The sequence below is a fragment of the Podarcis erhardii genome, assembly GCF_964252035.2.
Source record: "Podarcis erhardii genome assembly, chromosome: 1".
NCBI classification, from domain to species: domain Eukaryota; kingdom Metazoa; phylum Chordata; class Lepidosauria; order Squamata; family Lacertidae; genus Podarcis; species Podarcis erhardii.
In genome coordinates this window covers 7,257,054-7,274,601 of record NC_138497.1, presented here as the reverse complement: position 1 = coordinate 7,274,601, position 17,548 = coordinate 7,257,054, and the positions used below count along the sequence as shown (strand labels likewise).

At 45.0% G+C, this 17,548-nt stretch overlaps 1 protein-coding gene across 1 annotated transcript in view; it reads left to right on the top strand.

Annotated features, from left to right (window-relative positions):
* Positions 1-17,548, top strand: part of TMEM260 (transmembrane protein 260) — a 68,371-nt gene that overhangs the window by 34,350 nt on the left and 16,473 nt on the right. Inside the window, exons 4-8 of the mRNA XM_081861111.1 lie at positions 6,530-6,707; positions 9,610-9,723; positions 12,593-12,772; positions 14,281-14,321; positions 17,085-17,168. Coding sequence (XP_081717237.1) covers positions 6,530-6,707; positions 9,610-9,723; positions 12,593-12,772; positions 14,281-14,321; positions 17,085-17,168 — 597 coding nt within the window. The remainder of the gene's footprint in view (positions 1-6,529; positions 6,708-9,609; positions 9,724-12,592; positions 12,773-14,280; positions 14,322-17,084; positions 17,169-17,548) is intronic.

Here is a 17,548-nt window from a genome sequence, read left to right as displayed (position 1 = left end):
CAAACTATGGCAAGTTCTTAAAGAAATGGGAGTGTCTGATCACCTCATCTGTCTCCTGAGAAATCTCTATGTGGGACAAGAAGCCACAGTTAAATCTGGATATGGAACAATTGATTGGTTCAAAATTGGGAAAGGCGTAAGGCAAGGCTGCATATTGTCTCCCTACTTATTTAACTTATATGCAGAATTCATCATGCGAAAGGCTGGTCTGGATGAATCCCAAGCTGGAATTAAGATCGCTGGAAGAAATATCAACAACCTCAGATATGCAGATGACACAACCTTGATGGCAGAAAGTGAGGAGGAATTAAAGAACCTTTTAATGAGGGTGAAAGAGGAGAGCGCAAAATATGGTCTGAAGCTCAACATCAAAAAAAAAAAAAAAAAAAAACGAAGATCATGGCCACTGGGCCCATCACCTCCTGGCAAATAGAAGGGGAAGAAATGGAGGCAGTGAGAGATTTTAGTTTCTTGGGCTCCATGATCACTGCAGATGGTGACAGCAGTCACGAAATTAAAAGACGCTTGCTCCTTGGGAGAAAGGCGATGGCAAACCTATACAACATCTTAAAAAGCAGAGACATCACTTTGCCAACAAAGGTCCGTATAGTAAAAGCCATGGTTTTCCCAGTAGTGATGTATGGAAGTGAGAGCTGGACCATAAAGAAGGCTGTTTGCCGAAGAATTGATGCTCTTGAATTATGGTGCTGGAGGAGACTCTTGAGAGTCCCATGGACTGCAAGAAGATCAAACCTCTCCATTCTGAAGGAAATGAGCCCTGAGTGCTCACTGGAAGGACAGATCGTGAAGCTGAGGCTCCAAGACTTTGGCCACCTCATGAGAACAGAAGACTCCCTGGAAAAGACTCTGATGTTGGGAAAGATGGAGGGCACAAGGAGAAGGGGACGACAAGAGGACGAGACGGTTGGACAGTGTTCTCGAAGCTACTAGCATGAGTTTGACCAAACTGCGGGAGGCAGTGGAAGACAGGAGTGCCTGGCGTGCTCTGGTCCATGGGGTCACGAAGAGTCGGACACGACTAAACAACTAAACAACAACAACAACAAAAGTCTGCGGAGAGAATAACTGGGTGCACTCTTCCCACCTTGGATCAAATCTCTTGATCTCTTTCAGCTTCTGCCTTCTGGAAGAAGGTACAGGGTTATTAAGACTAGGACTAGCCACCTGAGAAACAGTTTCTATCCAAATGCGATCTTGGTTTTAAATGCAGTGTAAAGTAGTCTCTATGGGAGTATATTGTATTCAATTATGGGGTATCAGAGTTTTTAGGGGCATACCAGGCTGGGATAGTTGGGATAGCAGGCTTGTTGGTTTTTGAATGTCTGATGTAGATTTTTCAATTTCGTTGTTCTGTATGGGACAATGACAATAACGATTATCATATCGTATCCTTAGCCCATGGGTAGGCAAACTAAGGCCTGGGCCCTGGATCCGGCCCAATCACCTTCTAAATCCGGCCCACGGATGGTCTGGGGATCATTGTGTTTTTACATGAGTAGAATGTGTGCTTTTATTTAAAATGCATCTCTGGGTTATCTGTGGGGCATAGGAATTTGTCCATTCCCCCCCAAAAATAATATAGTCCGGCCCCCCTTAAGGTCTGGGGGACAGTGGACCGGCCCCCTGCTGAAAAAGTCTGCTGACCCCTGCCTTAGCCTTTTCTTTTCCCAAAGATGGCCTGCAAGATGTCCATGTAACATCCCTTCAGATAGTTGAAGATCTGAAGTTCAGAGGTGTCCGTCCACCTGTTAGCCCATCAGAGGGCCCATAACTTTACAGTAGAGCACGTGTTGTTAATGCATGTTTCAATCCACACAGCACCTCCATTTTTAAAGGGATCTCAGATGACAGGTGACTGGGGAGACTTTTCTGTGTCAGAGACCCTGGGGAGTTGTCGCCTGTCAGAGTGGGTGACATTGGCCGATGTTGACCTGTGGTCCAACGCAGTATGAAGTAGCTTCCTAGTCTCACTGCGCAGATGCAACAGCCCCCAAGGGAATTTTATCTGATAGCCCCACCAAATTTTAAAGGTTGGGGCCCAATTCAAGAAGTGAGAAAATGCAACATGCAAAGGGGAGACTTCGGCTCGAATCTTTTCTTGGCTATGAAGCTTACTGGGTCAATCATACTTACCCTAACTCACCTCTCAGGGTAGTTGTGAGTTCTCCTGAAAACTTTTGTTATTGGGCAGGATATAAATATATAGAATAAATAAATTAGTAATACATTAAATCAATGGTTCCTGATTGCTGGTCAGCGGGCGGGGGGGGGGGTCCATAGCACCGTTCACATAACAAAAACAACCAAACAGATATCAAAATTTTCAAAAGTAGGGGGTCCGTGGCTTGGCTTTTGAAAAACAGTACTTAGTTAATTGGGAACGGCTGTATTAAATAAATGGTGTCAGCTTTGCAAATAGTGATAAACATTTTATTTCAGCATGCTTGCCCATTTTATTTCAGCATGCTAGCAATTTTAGGCACCCATATTTATTTTAACCAATTTTTACCTGTGTCTTTTCACGATAACTATTTTTGCATGTAGGTTTCACCTGTGTTTGATCTGCAGTTTTATTCTCTGTGTGGCTACTTCAAAAGTTTTTTGATTTTTTGATTGAGTGGTTGAATAAATCTTCCAAAACAAAACGAATAAATAAACGTGATTCTGGGGCCATCTCACACATTGGCCCACAGCGCTTCGTAGCTCTTGAGAAAATGTTTCCTGGCTCACTTTTCTAGCTACTGCTCATTTTAGACTTCTGAAAGAATTTCTTTTAAATAGCGGGAGAGCCCCCAATTCTTGTTGGTTTGTTTGTTTTTTTATTCGTACAGCTGCTACTAATGGTTCACTTCAAGTGAGAAGGAAAGAGACCCTCTCTTTCAGGACAGATAACAAAAAGGACTTCATCGCACAGCACCTAGTTAAACTGTGGAATGAACTCCCGCCCTCCAACCTAGATGGCTTTAAAAAAGGATTAGACAAATTCATGGAGAAGGAGAAGCCATTGATGGCTTTTTCCCAGGATGGCTACACTCTGTCCTCCCCAGTTGGAGTCAGCAATGCTTTCCAATACCAGATGCTGGAAACTTCAGGAGGGGAGAAGGCTCTTGTGTTCGAATCCTGATTGTGGGTTTGCCACACAACATCTGGTTTCCCACTGCGAGAACAGGAGGCTGGACCAGAGGGACCATTGGCCTGATGCAGCAGCGTGTCTTCATCATCATCATCATTTTTTATTTGTATACCGTCTTTCTATCTTACAATACTCAAGGCGGTTTACAAGCTGAAGAAACAAAAAATGTACATCTTATAACAATCCAACGCAATACAAAAATGTGATAATAAAACGAAACTGTAAAATAAGCAACCTACATCAAATAAAGTAACATTCAACAATCATTAAAGGTAAAGGTAAAGGGACCCCTGACCATTAGGTCCAGTCGTGGCTGACTCTGGGTTGTGGCGCTCATCTCGCTTTATTGGCCGAGGGAGCCGGCGTACAGCTTCCGGGTCATGTGGCCAGCATGACTAAGCCGCTTCTGGCAAACCAGAGCAGCGCACGAAAACGCTGTTTACCTTCCCGCCGGAGTGGTACCTATTTATCTACTTGTACTTTGACGTGCTTTTGAACTGCTAGGTCTTGGTAGGTTGGCAGGAGCAGGGACTGAGCAATGGGAGCTCACCCCATCGCAGGGATTCGACCGCCGACCTTCTGATCGGCAAGTCCTAGGCTCTGTGGTTTAACCCACAGTTCCACCCGCGTCCCTCTAATTATTAGAACAGTCATTAGAATAGTATAAAGTAATAATATCAACATATTAAAGAGAAATCCACTCAACAGTTACAATAAATACTTTCTAAACTATAATCAATAAAACAACAGCAAACCACAGTACATAAAATAATGCAATACAAATTGAGAAGCAGAGATTATCAGGTGGAGCAAGGCAGGTGGAAGAAGGCCTTGCCTGGTGGAGTCTCTCCCCTCACAGTGTCCTTATTGGTAACTGATTGTAAGACTTTCCTGGATCAGGCTAGAATTGGTGTCTGATCTAGAGGGATGTTGTCTATGCATAGGGCATTTGTGTTATTTAGGGATGGGATCAAAAGGCACCACTGGCGTGTTGTAGTGGCTATAATGTTGGAACGTGATTTTTTATTTTTTCAACGTGTGCTTATTACATATAGACATTGTTGTAAACCGCTTTGATATATTTTATGATACAGTGATGTGCAAATATTTTTATAAATAAGACCTTGAGCTGGCTCCCTGGGAAGAGCACAGAAAAATTACAACATATTACATTGCTTTATCACATATTTCAATCAATGTATTTACTGTGTATTTTTAATTACATATTTTGATTACAGGTCTTTTATATTTTAATGCCTCTGTTTGCATACTTTTAAACTGCTTAGAAGTCCTTTTTTTGCCATGAAGTGGTATATAAATTAGGTAGTTGACTCAACAAAGCAAAATGAAGCAAGCATTGCTACCACCCTTCCTTATTTTTCCCCATCCCAGATGTGGAGACGGACTGACTGGACTTAACCGTCCAGAGGTCCTTTACCTTTCCTTACCTACCTGTGCCAAAGTCCATTAAACTGAGCCTCCCGGTCAGATATCTGTGGTTGTTGTTGTTTGTGCTGTTGTGTAGTCCAGGCCTTAAAAAGGGTTATGGTGGGGGGCAACATGGTCTCATAGCTGACCCCCATTTTTTTTGTCTGTGCTTGTTTGAACAGCAGCATTAATGTGTGCCTGGGTCAAAAGTTTTGGAGTCGCTTTTTTTAAAAAAGCAAAACCTTTTGGCTGATATTTGAGGGGAGGAAGTGCGGTGCAAGGACCCCTTGCTTTATGTCATTTTTTTTGTGCAGGGTGGGGGCAGAGAGCAACAATCACCAACATTTCAGCCGTTAGCTGCCATTTTGGAACGCTCCAGAAGGAAGCCACATGTGGACACGCTATCAACTGGGTCCCTGTTGGTGTGGCGGTCCGCCATTTTGTTTCTCTCAGAATATTCCTCAGGAGGAAGCTGCGTTAACGTAGCCGGGAGGGGTCAGTGAATTTCATCCTCGGAAAACACAGAAACATTACACCTGACAGCCTGCGAACAGGACCACAGGGCTTTGGGGCTGGTTTTTGGCACAGAGCCAGCCTGCCCATGGCGGATAAACAACCCCAAGACCCTGTTCTCTCATATAAAAATACCAATAAACTGTCATTAGCGTTTTGTGCAGGCCTGTCAAGTCATGTTTGAACACAACCTTAAGGCGTAAGGGTTTTTTGATTTTTTGTTTTGAAAAATAAAAATAAGACCTTGCATTGGGAGGGCCTGAGATGGACCAAGATCGTGGTGAGAGCACTTTAAACTTTTTTAAAAAAAAATTCCCAAAGATCTTTATTGAAACTTAAAATATATGCATAATAACCAAAATTCCCAATGATTCCCTCACATAATATATAATATCTAAATTACAACAGCTGCATGATTATACACTTAATTATAAAACCCACCACCCCCTACTTCCCTTCCACGCATAAAGTATAAACTATTAACAGATAAAAGGGAGAGAGGAGGACTGGCATTACCAAATCTAAAATTATACTATGAAGCAGAATGTCTGGCGTGGCTAAAAGAATGGATTATATTGGAAAACACTAGTATTTTAAATCTAGAAAGTTTTGACAATAGGTATGGATGGCACGCCTACCTAGTGTACGAGAAGGTTAAGGTACATAATGGCTTCAAAAATCATATACTCTGAAAGCACTTTAAACCTTTGTCCGCTCAACAGTCCTGGTGGAAATTGAGGCCCCTGTGTTTATGGTATTCAACTGTGCCAATGGGAGATCCCCGCCCCCATCCCACCACAGTTCATATCTGAAGAAGTGTGCATGCAGAACAAACTTAGTTGGTCTCTACGGTGCTACTGGACAATTTTTTAAAATTTATTTTCGACTGCGTCAGACCAACACAGTTACCTACCTGAATCTAGAACCGCAGTCCAGTTTCATCCTCAGTCCCCTCAACCACACTTTTGCTGAACCCAGGGCTGCTGCAGGATGCTTGGAAACTGATGTGAAAGCTATTGCAGCGGGTGTTTTTGTGTGTGTGTGCATGAGAGAGAGAGAGAGAGCGAGCACTCCTGTGCATGTACAGAGTCTCCAGCCCTCACTTACTGTCTCTGAACTCTCAACCAATGGATCCTGCTTCCCCCAAGCATTTCAGAGCTGAACGCTTGCAATCAAGAACTGACCCAGAAGTCCAGATTAAGGCATGTTTTTAAAAAGACCCCAAACCCAAAACAAGAAAAGCCTTGCAGTGGGTGCGTCCCCCCCAGAAAGGTATATTTTGCTGCTGCTGTTTTGGGTTTCCAGATGGGTGGGGGCGGCAGCCCAGAAGGACGACGAAGGCTCCTTCAATTTTGTTTTTCCGTGTGAGGGGTGGGGTGTGTACTAAGAGTTGTTGGAGGAGACGGTACATTTTCTTGTTATCTGTGTTTGCAGGCTTTCTGGCAAGCATGCTGCAGGAATCTTTGCTGTGGGGATGTTTTCGTTTTCTCGCCTCACATGGCAGTGGTCCATCACGGCAGAGGTTTTCAGCTTAAACAATCTGTTTGTGGGGCTGCTGATGGCTCTCTGTGTGCGCTTCCGGGAGGCTGCGACCGCCAAGGAGAGATCAAAGGTAGACCGCTCGGGATCAAAAGCCATCACGATAGATTATTTCCCTCCCCACCTACACCATTAATGGAAGCAACCTGAGCCTACAATTAATAATGATGATGATGATGATGATGATGATAATAATAATAATAATAATAATAATAATAATAATAATAATAATAATAATAATTTATTATTTATACCCCGCCCATCTGGCTGGGCTTCCCCAATCGCTCTGGGCGGCTTCCAAACATTAAAAGCTTCCCTGCACAGGGCTGCCTTCAGATGTCTTCTCAAAGTTTGGTAGTTCTTTTTCTCTTTGACATCTGGTGGGAGGGCTTTCCACAGGGAGGGCGCCACCACCGAGAAGGCCCTCTGCCTGGTTCCCTGTAACTTGGCTTCTCGCAGTGAGGGAACCGCCAGAAGGCCCTCGGAGCTGGACCTCAGTGTCTGGGCAGAACGATGGGGGTGGAGACGCTCCTTCAGGTCTACTGGGCCGAGGCCATTTAGGGCTTTAAAGGTCAGCACCAACACTTTGAATTGAGCTCGGAAACGTACTGGGAGCCAGTGTAGGTCTTTCAAGACCGGTGTTATATGGTCTCGGCAGCTGCTCCCAGTCACCAGTCTGGCTGCTGCGTTATGGATTTCAGCCTTCCCAGACATTTTGGACTACAGACCCCATCAGCGCATGGCCGTGACGGCTGGGGGTGATGGGAGTTGTAGTCCGAAACATTTGGATGAAGCTGAGTCTGGGAAGGTTTATCTTGGGCCGAACTGCATACGATGCTTTAAGACACCTGGAACAGACGAAACTGTCTGCTACTCAGTCAGACCATTGGACATCTAGCTCAATATCGCCTGCCCTGACTGCCAGCAGCACTCCTGAGGTTCAGATCGACCTACCTGGAGGTGCTGCCAAATTTTGAACCTGGGGCCGTCCGCATTTAAAACAGATGCTCTTCCACTAAACCCGGATTTGTTCCTGTAGGAACGTGGGAGACTTCTTCCAACTGCCTAAGACTGCTTGTCCATCTAGCCCAGTATAGTCTGCTCAGACAGGCAGCAACTCCTGTGAACATGAGAAGAGCTCGGCTGCCGGATCTGGCCAAAAGCCCATCTATCCCATCATCCCTGCTCTTATTCCCAGAGACTTCCACAATACCTGCTACCCGAGCCTCTTTCTAAACCCATAGATTGCTGGGAGATGGCACCAGTGCTGTAGAATTCCCTCCCTGCTGAAATATGAGAGACTCCCATCAGTGTCGGCATTCCGCCGTCTCCTGAAGACGCAAGCCTTCCCTTGAGCAGAATTTCTTGTTTTATTGTTTCAGCTGTTTGTTTTATTTTTACTTGTTTTACTTGTTATGCATTTTGTTTTTAAAAAACCATTCATTGTTTACTTTAAGTATCTTTTTAATGTTGTGTGTTTTAAATATGAATTTATTTTATAGCTGTAAACAGTGTAGAAGCCATTTTCGCATATAAATGGTATATAAATTAATAAACGATAATATATGTGCTGCACCAATGAGAGGCATTCTCTCTCTCTCTTTCTAATTAATTTCTCTGATTATAGAGAAAATGAGGTGGTGGGATATATATATATATTAATGAAAAATGTACATGAGTTGAGATGATACTGCTCCAACAGTTTATCTCTGTAGCCTATCTCACAGTTGAGAGAAGAGACTTAAGCATGTAAGAATTTCTGAAAGGTGGCGCTTTGTCCTGGATCTTAGGCAAGTCAATCAAAAAATTACTTCTTTTTTTTTGGTATTTTTGTAACAAAAATCTCAACAACTTTCAGGCTGTCCTCGTTTTTAATTTTTGAGATATTCACACCAAAGGCCAATTTAGTCTTATTTCCCTCAGTGGCCAACCGGTAAAAACAACAGTCTTCTCCCTGTTAATCCCATTTAACCTCAGTCCCTGGTTATTTTGGGGGCAAAATTCAATTCAGTTCACCTCTGAAAGCGATCTTACCTAATTCACACTTTCAGAAACACTATGGCAGGGCTGTCCAACTAGTTGACCGCGATCGACTGGTCAATTCCCAGGATGTTAAAGTCGATCACAGGCTCTTTTTCCTTTGCACTGTCCTCCATTTACACATGAAAGCTCAAAATTCTATACCTGCCCCTCTAAAAAAAAGGTGAACAACATTGACTTTCCTCTCCGCAAAAAGCTCAACAACTTTGACCAAATCTCAACAACTCTGATCACTGCCATATTTTTTTTTTCTGTGAGTAGATCGCAGTCCCTTGGGAGTTGGATGTCCCCGGACTTTGGTAACCAAAACACAGTGATCCTTTGAAATTTGCACTTCTCTGAAATGTGCAAGGCAGTTCTCCAGCAAAGCATAGTGTGTATAAAAATGCACAGATTAGTGGGGGGGGGGGGAATTAGAAATGCATTGTATTAGGAAAATGTCTTTTCAGAAATAATAACAACAACAATACTGCTACACTCATACCTCGGGTTAAATACGCTTCGAGTTGAGCGCGTTCAAGTTGCGCTCCTCGGCAACCCAGAAGTAACGGAGCGCGTTACTTCCGGGTTTTGCCGCTTGCGCATGCGCAGACGCTCAAAATGACGTTATGTGCATGCGCAGAAGTGGTGAAAAGCAACGCGCGCATGTGCAGACCTGCCATCACTAGCTACATTTATCTCTAGATGCGAATGGGGCTCCGGAACGGATCCCGTTCGTATCTAGAGGTACCACTGTACTAATAAGAATATAGCAATTTATTTATAGGCCACCCATCTGACTATTATATTTCTAAATAAAATAGTCCCACAAGCATCTGGTTGGCCACCGTGGGAGCAGGAAATTGGACTAGCCAGATCCAGCATGTTCTTCTTACGTTCTGAAAAAACAATTAAAAAAGCCACAATTAGATGCTCGTTTCGTTTCCTTTTTGCAGATCTGCAAAGCGGGCGCCTTCTGCTGCGGCCTCAGCTTGTGCAACCAGCACACCATTGTCGTCTATGTGATTTGTGTCGCGCTGTGGGTTTTCTCCTGCTTGCTCAGGGAGAGGGTGAGTACCCACAATGCACTTTGCAAAGAAGACTTGGGTGGCCGAGAGAGTCCAGGGATGAGCGTGGCCAGACACTCTTCGCAGCCTTCTCTCTGTGGCGCTGTGGTCTAAACCACTGAGCCTCTTGGGCTTGCCGATCGGAAGGTCAGCTGTTCAAATCCCCACGACAGAGTGAACTCCTGTTGCTCTGACCCAGCTCCTGCCAACCTAGCAATTCGAAAGCATGCCAGTGCAAGTAGATAAATAGGTACCGCTCCAGCGGGAAAGTAAACAGCATTTCCGTGCGCTCTGGTTTCCGTCACAGTGTTTCATTGTGCCAGAAGTGGTTTAGTCCTACCGGCCACATGGCCCAGAAAAACTGTCTGCGGACAAACGCTGGCTCCCTCGGCCTGTAAAGCGAGATGAGGCCGCAACCCCAGAGTCACCTTTGACTGGACTTAACTGTCCCGGGGTCCTTTACCTTTTACCTAGGCATGCAGAAAGGGGCAGAGCTTGCCACCCGAAGTTGCAGGAGGGAGATTCTAATAGCTTAGAGGAGGTAACTTGGAACTGGTCCTATGCAGTGCAACTGAGCGAGTGCGAAATGGAAGACATCTCTGGGTGGTTTGAGGAAGTGCTATCCCCCTTGGGACCTGCCCATAAAAGCAAGCCAACAGTGAAGGGTTAGGGGGTTTGCCAGTTGGTTCCAGGAACCCCCATTATTGTGAGGAGGGGGTGGTTTTGTGATTTTTTTTCTGTCCTGGGAGAGAGCCAAGGTAGATGCATGGAGTTTTGGGTGAGAGCCAGGAAGCTGGCAGGTATCTCAGAAGGAGAAAGAACTGGGAATAGTCCATATTTGTTAGTATTAATGGTTTTATTATTGTAACTTGCTCTACGCGGGGCTGCCCTTGAAGCTGACCCAGAAACTCCAGCGGGTGCAGAATGCCATGGTGAAACTCCTTACAGGGTCCTCGCCGCGGGATCACATTCATCCAGTGCTTTACCAACTGCGCTGGCTCCTGGTGGAGTACAGGGTCGGGTTTAAGGTGCTGGTTTTGACCCTTAAAGCTCTATGTGGCCTATGACCCACGTACCTGCGGGACCGCCTCTCCTGGTATGCCCCGCGGAGAACCTTAAGGTTCACAAATGACAACATTTTGGAGGTCCCAAGTCACAAGGTAGTTAGGTTAGTCTCAACTAGGGCCAGGGCCTTTTCAGTACTGGCCCCGATCTGGTGGAATGCTCTGTCACAAGAGACAAGGGTCCTGCGGGACTTGACATCTTTCCGCAGGGCCTGCAAGACAGAGCTGTTCCGCCTGGCCTTTGGTTTGGACTCAGTCTGAGCCTTATGTTTCCCTCCCCTTATGGTTTTGACTTTTAAAATGAGGCTGCATTTTAAATTGCATTTTAACCTGCATTTTAAATTGTTTTTTCCCCCTTTTTTCTTATTATGTTTTTACTGTAATTTTACTGGTGTTAGCCGCCCTGAGCCCGGCTCTGGCCGGGGAAGGCGGGGTATAAATAATTTATTATTGTTGTTGTTGTTTTATTCTGTGTTTTTGTAACATTATTTGTTGTTTTAGTTTTCTATACACTGCTTGGAAAGGTTTTTTTCACATATTAAAACCATGTATAAAAATATAGCCCTTATGTTTTTATATCTGTTGGAAGCTGTCCAGAGTGGCTGGGACAACCCAGTCAGATGGACAGGGGACAAATAAGAAAATCACCCCCATCATCATCATCATCCCCATTATCATTTCAGACAGCAAAAAAATAGGTCTCTGTTCCCAAGGACCTTACAATCTAGAATGGGTTGCTTGTTATGTATTAAAGTGCAGTTTTTTAAAAAAACAAACAACAACAACCATGCAACCAGTTTTCAGAGGTCTAATCCCCCTGAACATGGAGGTTCTGCTTTGCTAATAGTTATTGATAAACATCTTCCTTCAAGAGCTTGTCTAACTTTAGCCTCAGAAAGAATGCAATAATCCTTTCAGCTGCGTTTTTCTGTCACAGTAAACTGTGGTTTGCCAATGTTAGGCTTAGTGGGATGTCTGAATCAGGGATTGTGGGTTCCTCTGCTCATAAAAAAGCCTTAATGTAAAGCCAAGATTTGTTCTTTACTTACTAATTGTGGTGTGAGCAAAAGAAATGATAGTCAGTGCTTCAGACTAAACGCAAAGCTGCAGGCCGTGGTTTGTGGTTCTTCTCACCCAGCGGGGAGGAGCAAAGGGAGAACAATCTGTAAACCGCTAACCATGGTTTACTGTGACATGCAAACAGAACTGTTGTCTTTTACAGTTAGACATACACCCATTCTCTTCTGAATCCTTCTGTGCGGCTGCGTCCTGGCACTCCAGAGCTAGAAAAATAAATGGGATCAAGCTATTGACAAAGAGCATGTTGTGGGTGGGTGGGGGACAAGCCTTAGTTATTTAATTTAATTATGGGTGAAGGGGGTTGCAGGTGGAAAACCAGCCAACTCTGATCATCGCAAAGTGGTTTATCTCCGCATTGCAGCGTTTCCTACCACCCATGGCACAGTTTCAGTGGTGAAACGCGCCACCAACATGATCTTTTGGGCAGCCTCTAATATTATTCGCTTCACTTAAAAAATTATCCTGCCATGCAGAAGAGATCAGAGCGATGTCATTTCCCCCGAGTAATCCACGGAGATGGTGCCGTTTTCAACATCGCCTTTTCGCGGGGACTTAACGTGCAAATTGAGAGATCAGTTCTGTGTGTGTCTATATATATATATCCATATGTTTCCTTTGCCTTTCCTCCCCAACCCTTGATGTCCGATGGCAAAGTTCCGGCACGACCCCACCGAAATAATCACCGTGGTGCAATTTGACATTTTATTTTATTTATTTTTTTGGTCCAGGAATTGACCCTAGGTCACATGCTAAAGTTGACTTTCTGCTTCCTGGCTGGCTGCCTGCCGTATCTCTACCTACCTGTCTCCTCCTACCTCAACAAAGCTCGCTGGACCTGGGGAGACCAGACAACCGTTAAGGGATTTACGACTCATCTTCTCAGGGAAGAATACGGAACCTTCAATTTGGTAAACCGGGGGTTGGGGGAGAGAGGGGCTCTCTTTCGGAGAACAAGATTTCTCTTCTGTATCTTGAGTCCGCGTGGCTCCGAATCTTTTAGACTCACAGCCTGGGATCCTCGTAGCAGAAGGGCTTTAAAAATTGTTATTTCTCAAATAGCGGTTTCATAGTCCCTGTGCTTCTTCTTCGGTGTGGCTAAACCGCTTGGTAGCTAGAGAAATAAATGCAATCTCCCTCATGCCGCTTAATCGTAGTTATTTTGTTCCGAAGGGAAAACGAGCAGGCCGGTGAGGCCGTCACAGCTGTGGTGTGACACTCTGCTCTGCTCGTGTCAGTGGAAGGGGAAGGCTGAACATATGCAATGAATTGGAGGCATAGCTGTCAACCGTCCCTTATTTGGTGGGAAACTCCCTTATCCCAGCCCTGTGTCCCGCTGCTGTCTCTTATTGATGATGTCCCTTAAATTTCCCGGGTTTCAAAGGAAGGAGCTCCTCTCCCTCCCTCCCTGCCGGCCAGGGAGGAGAGAGGCTCCAACTGTGTTGCTTGGCTGTGTTGCTCACCCAATAAGTAGTCTAAGAACGACTGGGGGGTGGAGCTTGCATGCCTTGTGCCGATCAAATCGGCCACGTTGCCTGGGGACTCGCCTTTGCTCAGCGCTTCCCAGCGGAGAGGTGACGGTGGTTTTCCTTGCTGCATCCCCTTTGCCGGGTTGCTTCGCTGTGGGAACCACCGCTTGAGGCTTCGTTTGGCTGCTGGCTGGGCTTTCTGCCTTTGGCTCGGAGGGGCTCAGAAGTTGAACATACCTGTGCTCGCAAAATCCCTTATTTTGGCTGCTGATCCCTTATTTTCGAGGCTGCTGGTCCCTTGTTTTCAAATCTGTAAGTTGACAGCTATGATTGGAGGTGCCCTGGGCAAGGGGTGTCCAACTGATATCCAGCTGCTAGCAGTTTCCGAAAAGGTAGTGGATTCGGTCCAGAAAATGAGGATAAAGCTATCAAGGGCTATGAGTCAAGATAGCACGGCTCTGCCTCCACGCTTGGAGGCAGCAGTGGTTCTGAGCATTGTCTGGAAACTGCAGGAGGGGAGAGGGCTCCTGTGTTCGAATCCTGCTTCCTGGTTTCCCACAGGCTTCTGGTTGGCCACTGTGAGAACAGGATGCTGGACTAGATGGGCCGTTGGCCTGATCCTGTATGCTCTCCTTACGTTACTGGGGCCAGCACCAAGTGACTCTGAGGAAAGTCCGCGATAAGGGAGGACATGGCAGTGGCGCAAAAATTTATGTGTGGAGAAAGTGCATAGGGTTTTTTTTCCCCTCTCCTTTTCTAGAACTTGGGACCCTCTGACAAAGCTGAATTTTGGCAAATTCAGGACAGGGAAAATAAAGTACTTCCACCCATTGAGTTGGCTCTGACTATATGTAGCGATGGACTCCAGTAAAAATCCTGGGGTTAACCTCTGGAAAAAGAGGGCAGGAACCTATTGCAGCATTTGTTGAGTTTTTTTCTTTTCTGTGTAGGCAAAATTAGAGAATGGATCGAGTATGGCTGATATATTGCTGTAAGTGAATCATTTAAATTATTTCTTGGTCTGGGAGGGCTCATAACAAAACCCTACACTAGTGACCTCTTCTTCTTCTCCTTCTTCTTTGTCAAAGAGAAAAACGACTACCAGACTTTTAGAAGACATCTGAAGCAAGCTTTTAATGTTTAATAGATTGTTGTACAGTGGTGCCTCGCAAGACGAAATTAATCCGTTCCACGAGTCTCTTCGTCTAGCGGTTTTTTCGTCTTGCGAAGCAAGCCCATTGACGGCCTAGCGAATTAGCACTATTAGCGGCTTAGCGGCTTTTAGCGGCTTAGCGGTTTAGCAGATCAGCTGATAAGCGGCTTAGCGGCTTAGAAAAAGGGGGGGGAGGGAAAAAAACCCGCAGGAACTCGCAAGACATTTCGTCTTGCGAAGCAAGCCCATAGGGAAATTCGTTTTGCGAAGTGCCTCCAAAACGGAAAACCCTTTCGTCTAGCGGGTTTTCTGTCTTGTGAGGCGTTCGTCTTGCGGGGCACCACTGTATTTTAATATTCTATTGGAAGCTGCCCAGAGTGGCTGGGGAAACCCACCCTGATAGGCGGGGTATAAATAATATATTATTATTATTATTATTATTATTATTCTGTGTATTATATGCATATCCTTCCTTTTTCACTGCTAGGGACTCAAGGCAATTAATAAAAGCAGGAGCTGCTAGAAACATAGGAAAAATCATTTAAAATCCAATTAAACGTTGATAAAATTATATATACACACACATCATACAAATGATTTTAATAAAAGCAGCACGGCACACTAATTCTTTCATGAGAAATGGTCCGTTCCCCAAAGCGCATTGGAACTAAAAGGTCTCCATCTTCCGGCAGAAGGATAACAAGGAGGGAGCCAGGCTGGCTTCTCTAGGGAGGGAGCTCCAAATTTTTGGAGCAGCCACACAGAAGGCCCTGGGGATTATTCGGCTGCAGCAGGCAACAGCATTTTGACTTCCCACAATACCGCTGTTGTAACTTTGTTCCAGGGCAGGGATGCTCAGCAGGATTGATCTCCATGAATTCTCTGTTTTTTAAAAAATTATATTTTATTAAGTTTTAACAATAACAAAGTTATAAAACAACAAATAGGAAAGACATAAGAAAAAAATACAAAAATACAAAAATACAAACATTTAACATAGAAAAAAAGAAAAAACAAGAAACAAAAATCCCTCTTTTTTTAATTTCTCATCTTTAGTTAACTTATTTTCCTGACTTCCTCACGCCTCCCTTTTTTGTATTCCATTTAAAAATTGGTTCAGCAAATTCATATCCTGTTAGTTTAATTATTTTTCCTCACATATTATAGCTTCAAGTTTTCATCTAATATCACTCCAATCTTACATTTTACCTTATTACTAGAACCCCTTCATTTCATTTCAATGTCATCAACATTCAAAAATTTTACAATGTTTCTGTAAATAGATTTTAAATTTCTTCCAATCCTCTTCCACCGACTCTTCTCCCTGGTCTCGGATTCTGCCAGTCATTTCCTGATCGCCATGAATTCTCATACCTCCTGGAACCAATGTGCAGATTGGAACATCATTATCCACTGGTCTCTTACATCTGACACGTCAAAACGTTTGGGAAGTGCATCGGAATGTACAGTCATACCTCGGGGCACAGACACTTTAGGTTGCGATTTTTCGGGTTACGGACCCGCCAAAACCCGGAAGTACTGGAATGGGTTACTTCCGGGTTTTGGCGGTCATGCATGAGCAGAAGTGCTAAATCATGCTTTGTGCATGCGCAGAAGCACCGAATCACAACCCTCGCGTGCGCAGATGCGCCTCTGCAGGTTGCGAACATGCATCCCGCACAGGTCGTGTTGGCAACCCGAGCGTCCACTGTATTTAAAAATGAAAATACTGATGTAACGCTGGACATGCATGTTTTGAAAGAAGATGCTTTTCAAAAAAATGAGTTTAACAATCACATTTTTGAGAGGATTAATGTGCAGATGGGGACACGGGTAGTGCTGTGGGTTAAACCACAGAGCCTAGAACTTGCCGATCAGAAGGTCGGCGGTTTGAATCCCCGCGACAGGGTGAGCACCTGTTGCTCGGTCCCTGCTCCTGCCCACCTAGCAGTTTGAAAGCACGTCAAAGTGCAAGTAGATAAATAGGTACTGCTCCAGCGGGAAGGTAAACGGCGTTTCCGTGCACTGCTCTGGTTCGCCAGAAGCAGCTTAGTCATGCTGGCCACATGACCCGGTAGCCGTACGCCGGCTCCCTCAGCCAATAAAGCGAAATGAGTGCCGCAACCCCAGAGTCGGTCACAACTGGACCTAATGGTCAGGGGTCCCTTTACCCTTTACCTTTACCTTTACCTTTAATGTGCAGATGAATATGGCAATTGGATGGTGTAGACGTCTGGGGAACCACAGTTGAATTTGACGCAGGCTGAGTCACTTCACCCTGAAACACCGTGGGAACCAGCAGCCAAATATTCATTGGAACCTCGGGCAAAATACGCCTTTAAAGGGTGGCCCAGGGCAGGTGTCAACTGTGGGCCATGCAGGGCCCCATCAACTGCCCAAGCCTGCCTTGTTGCATAACCTAGTCTTCCCAATTGTCAGAATAGGACATCATGACTTCCACTCCATGGCTCCTGAGACCCCGTAATTTTTCTGCCAGCGGTTGTACTGCTGTGATTTGTGGATACATTGATCTGACGGCTGTTGCAACCCCTGCTTTTAGCTATTGCGCTACTAATATTTTGACTTTTGATGCCTTTGCAGTTTCCAAGTGTCTGACATGAGGACAGAGCTCTCCGCCATCACCCAAGCCCTTGCGATCATTGCGTGTTTGTGTGCAGCAGTGAGGTAGCAGCAGGTTTTTGTGGGTTTATTCTTCAAAAAGTTGTGGGCTGTATTCTCCTCGGTTGTGCGTTGCTACAACCCAGGCCTTTGTGGGGCGTTTGGACCGCTCCCTTATTGGACCGATTAGTGATTTTATGGCTGTGTAGCTGATTTATTTTATTTCACTGCAGTCTTTGTATTCCACCCTGGGAACCTTGTTTGAAGCGTAGTTTTAACGATCACATTAAAAATAATGATTTAAGCCAACGGCAACCACGTTTCGCCTGGCTGTCTTTGGAATCACATCTATGATGCACCTTTCGTGATGTTAGTTGTGTGTGCTGCATCTTCTGCCGTTCTTCACTTAAAACACAGTTTTTCCTTTTGCATTTTTTTCACCTTAA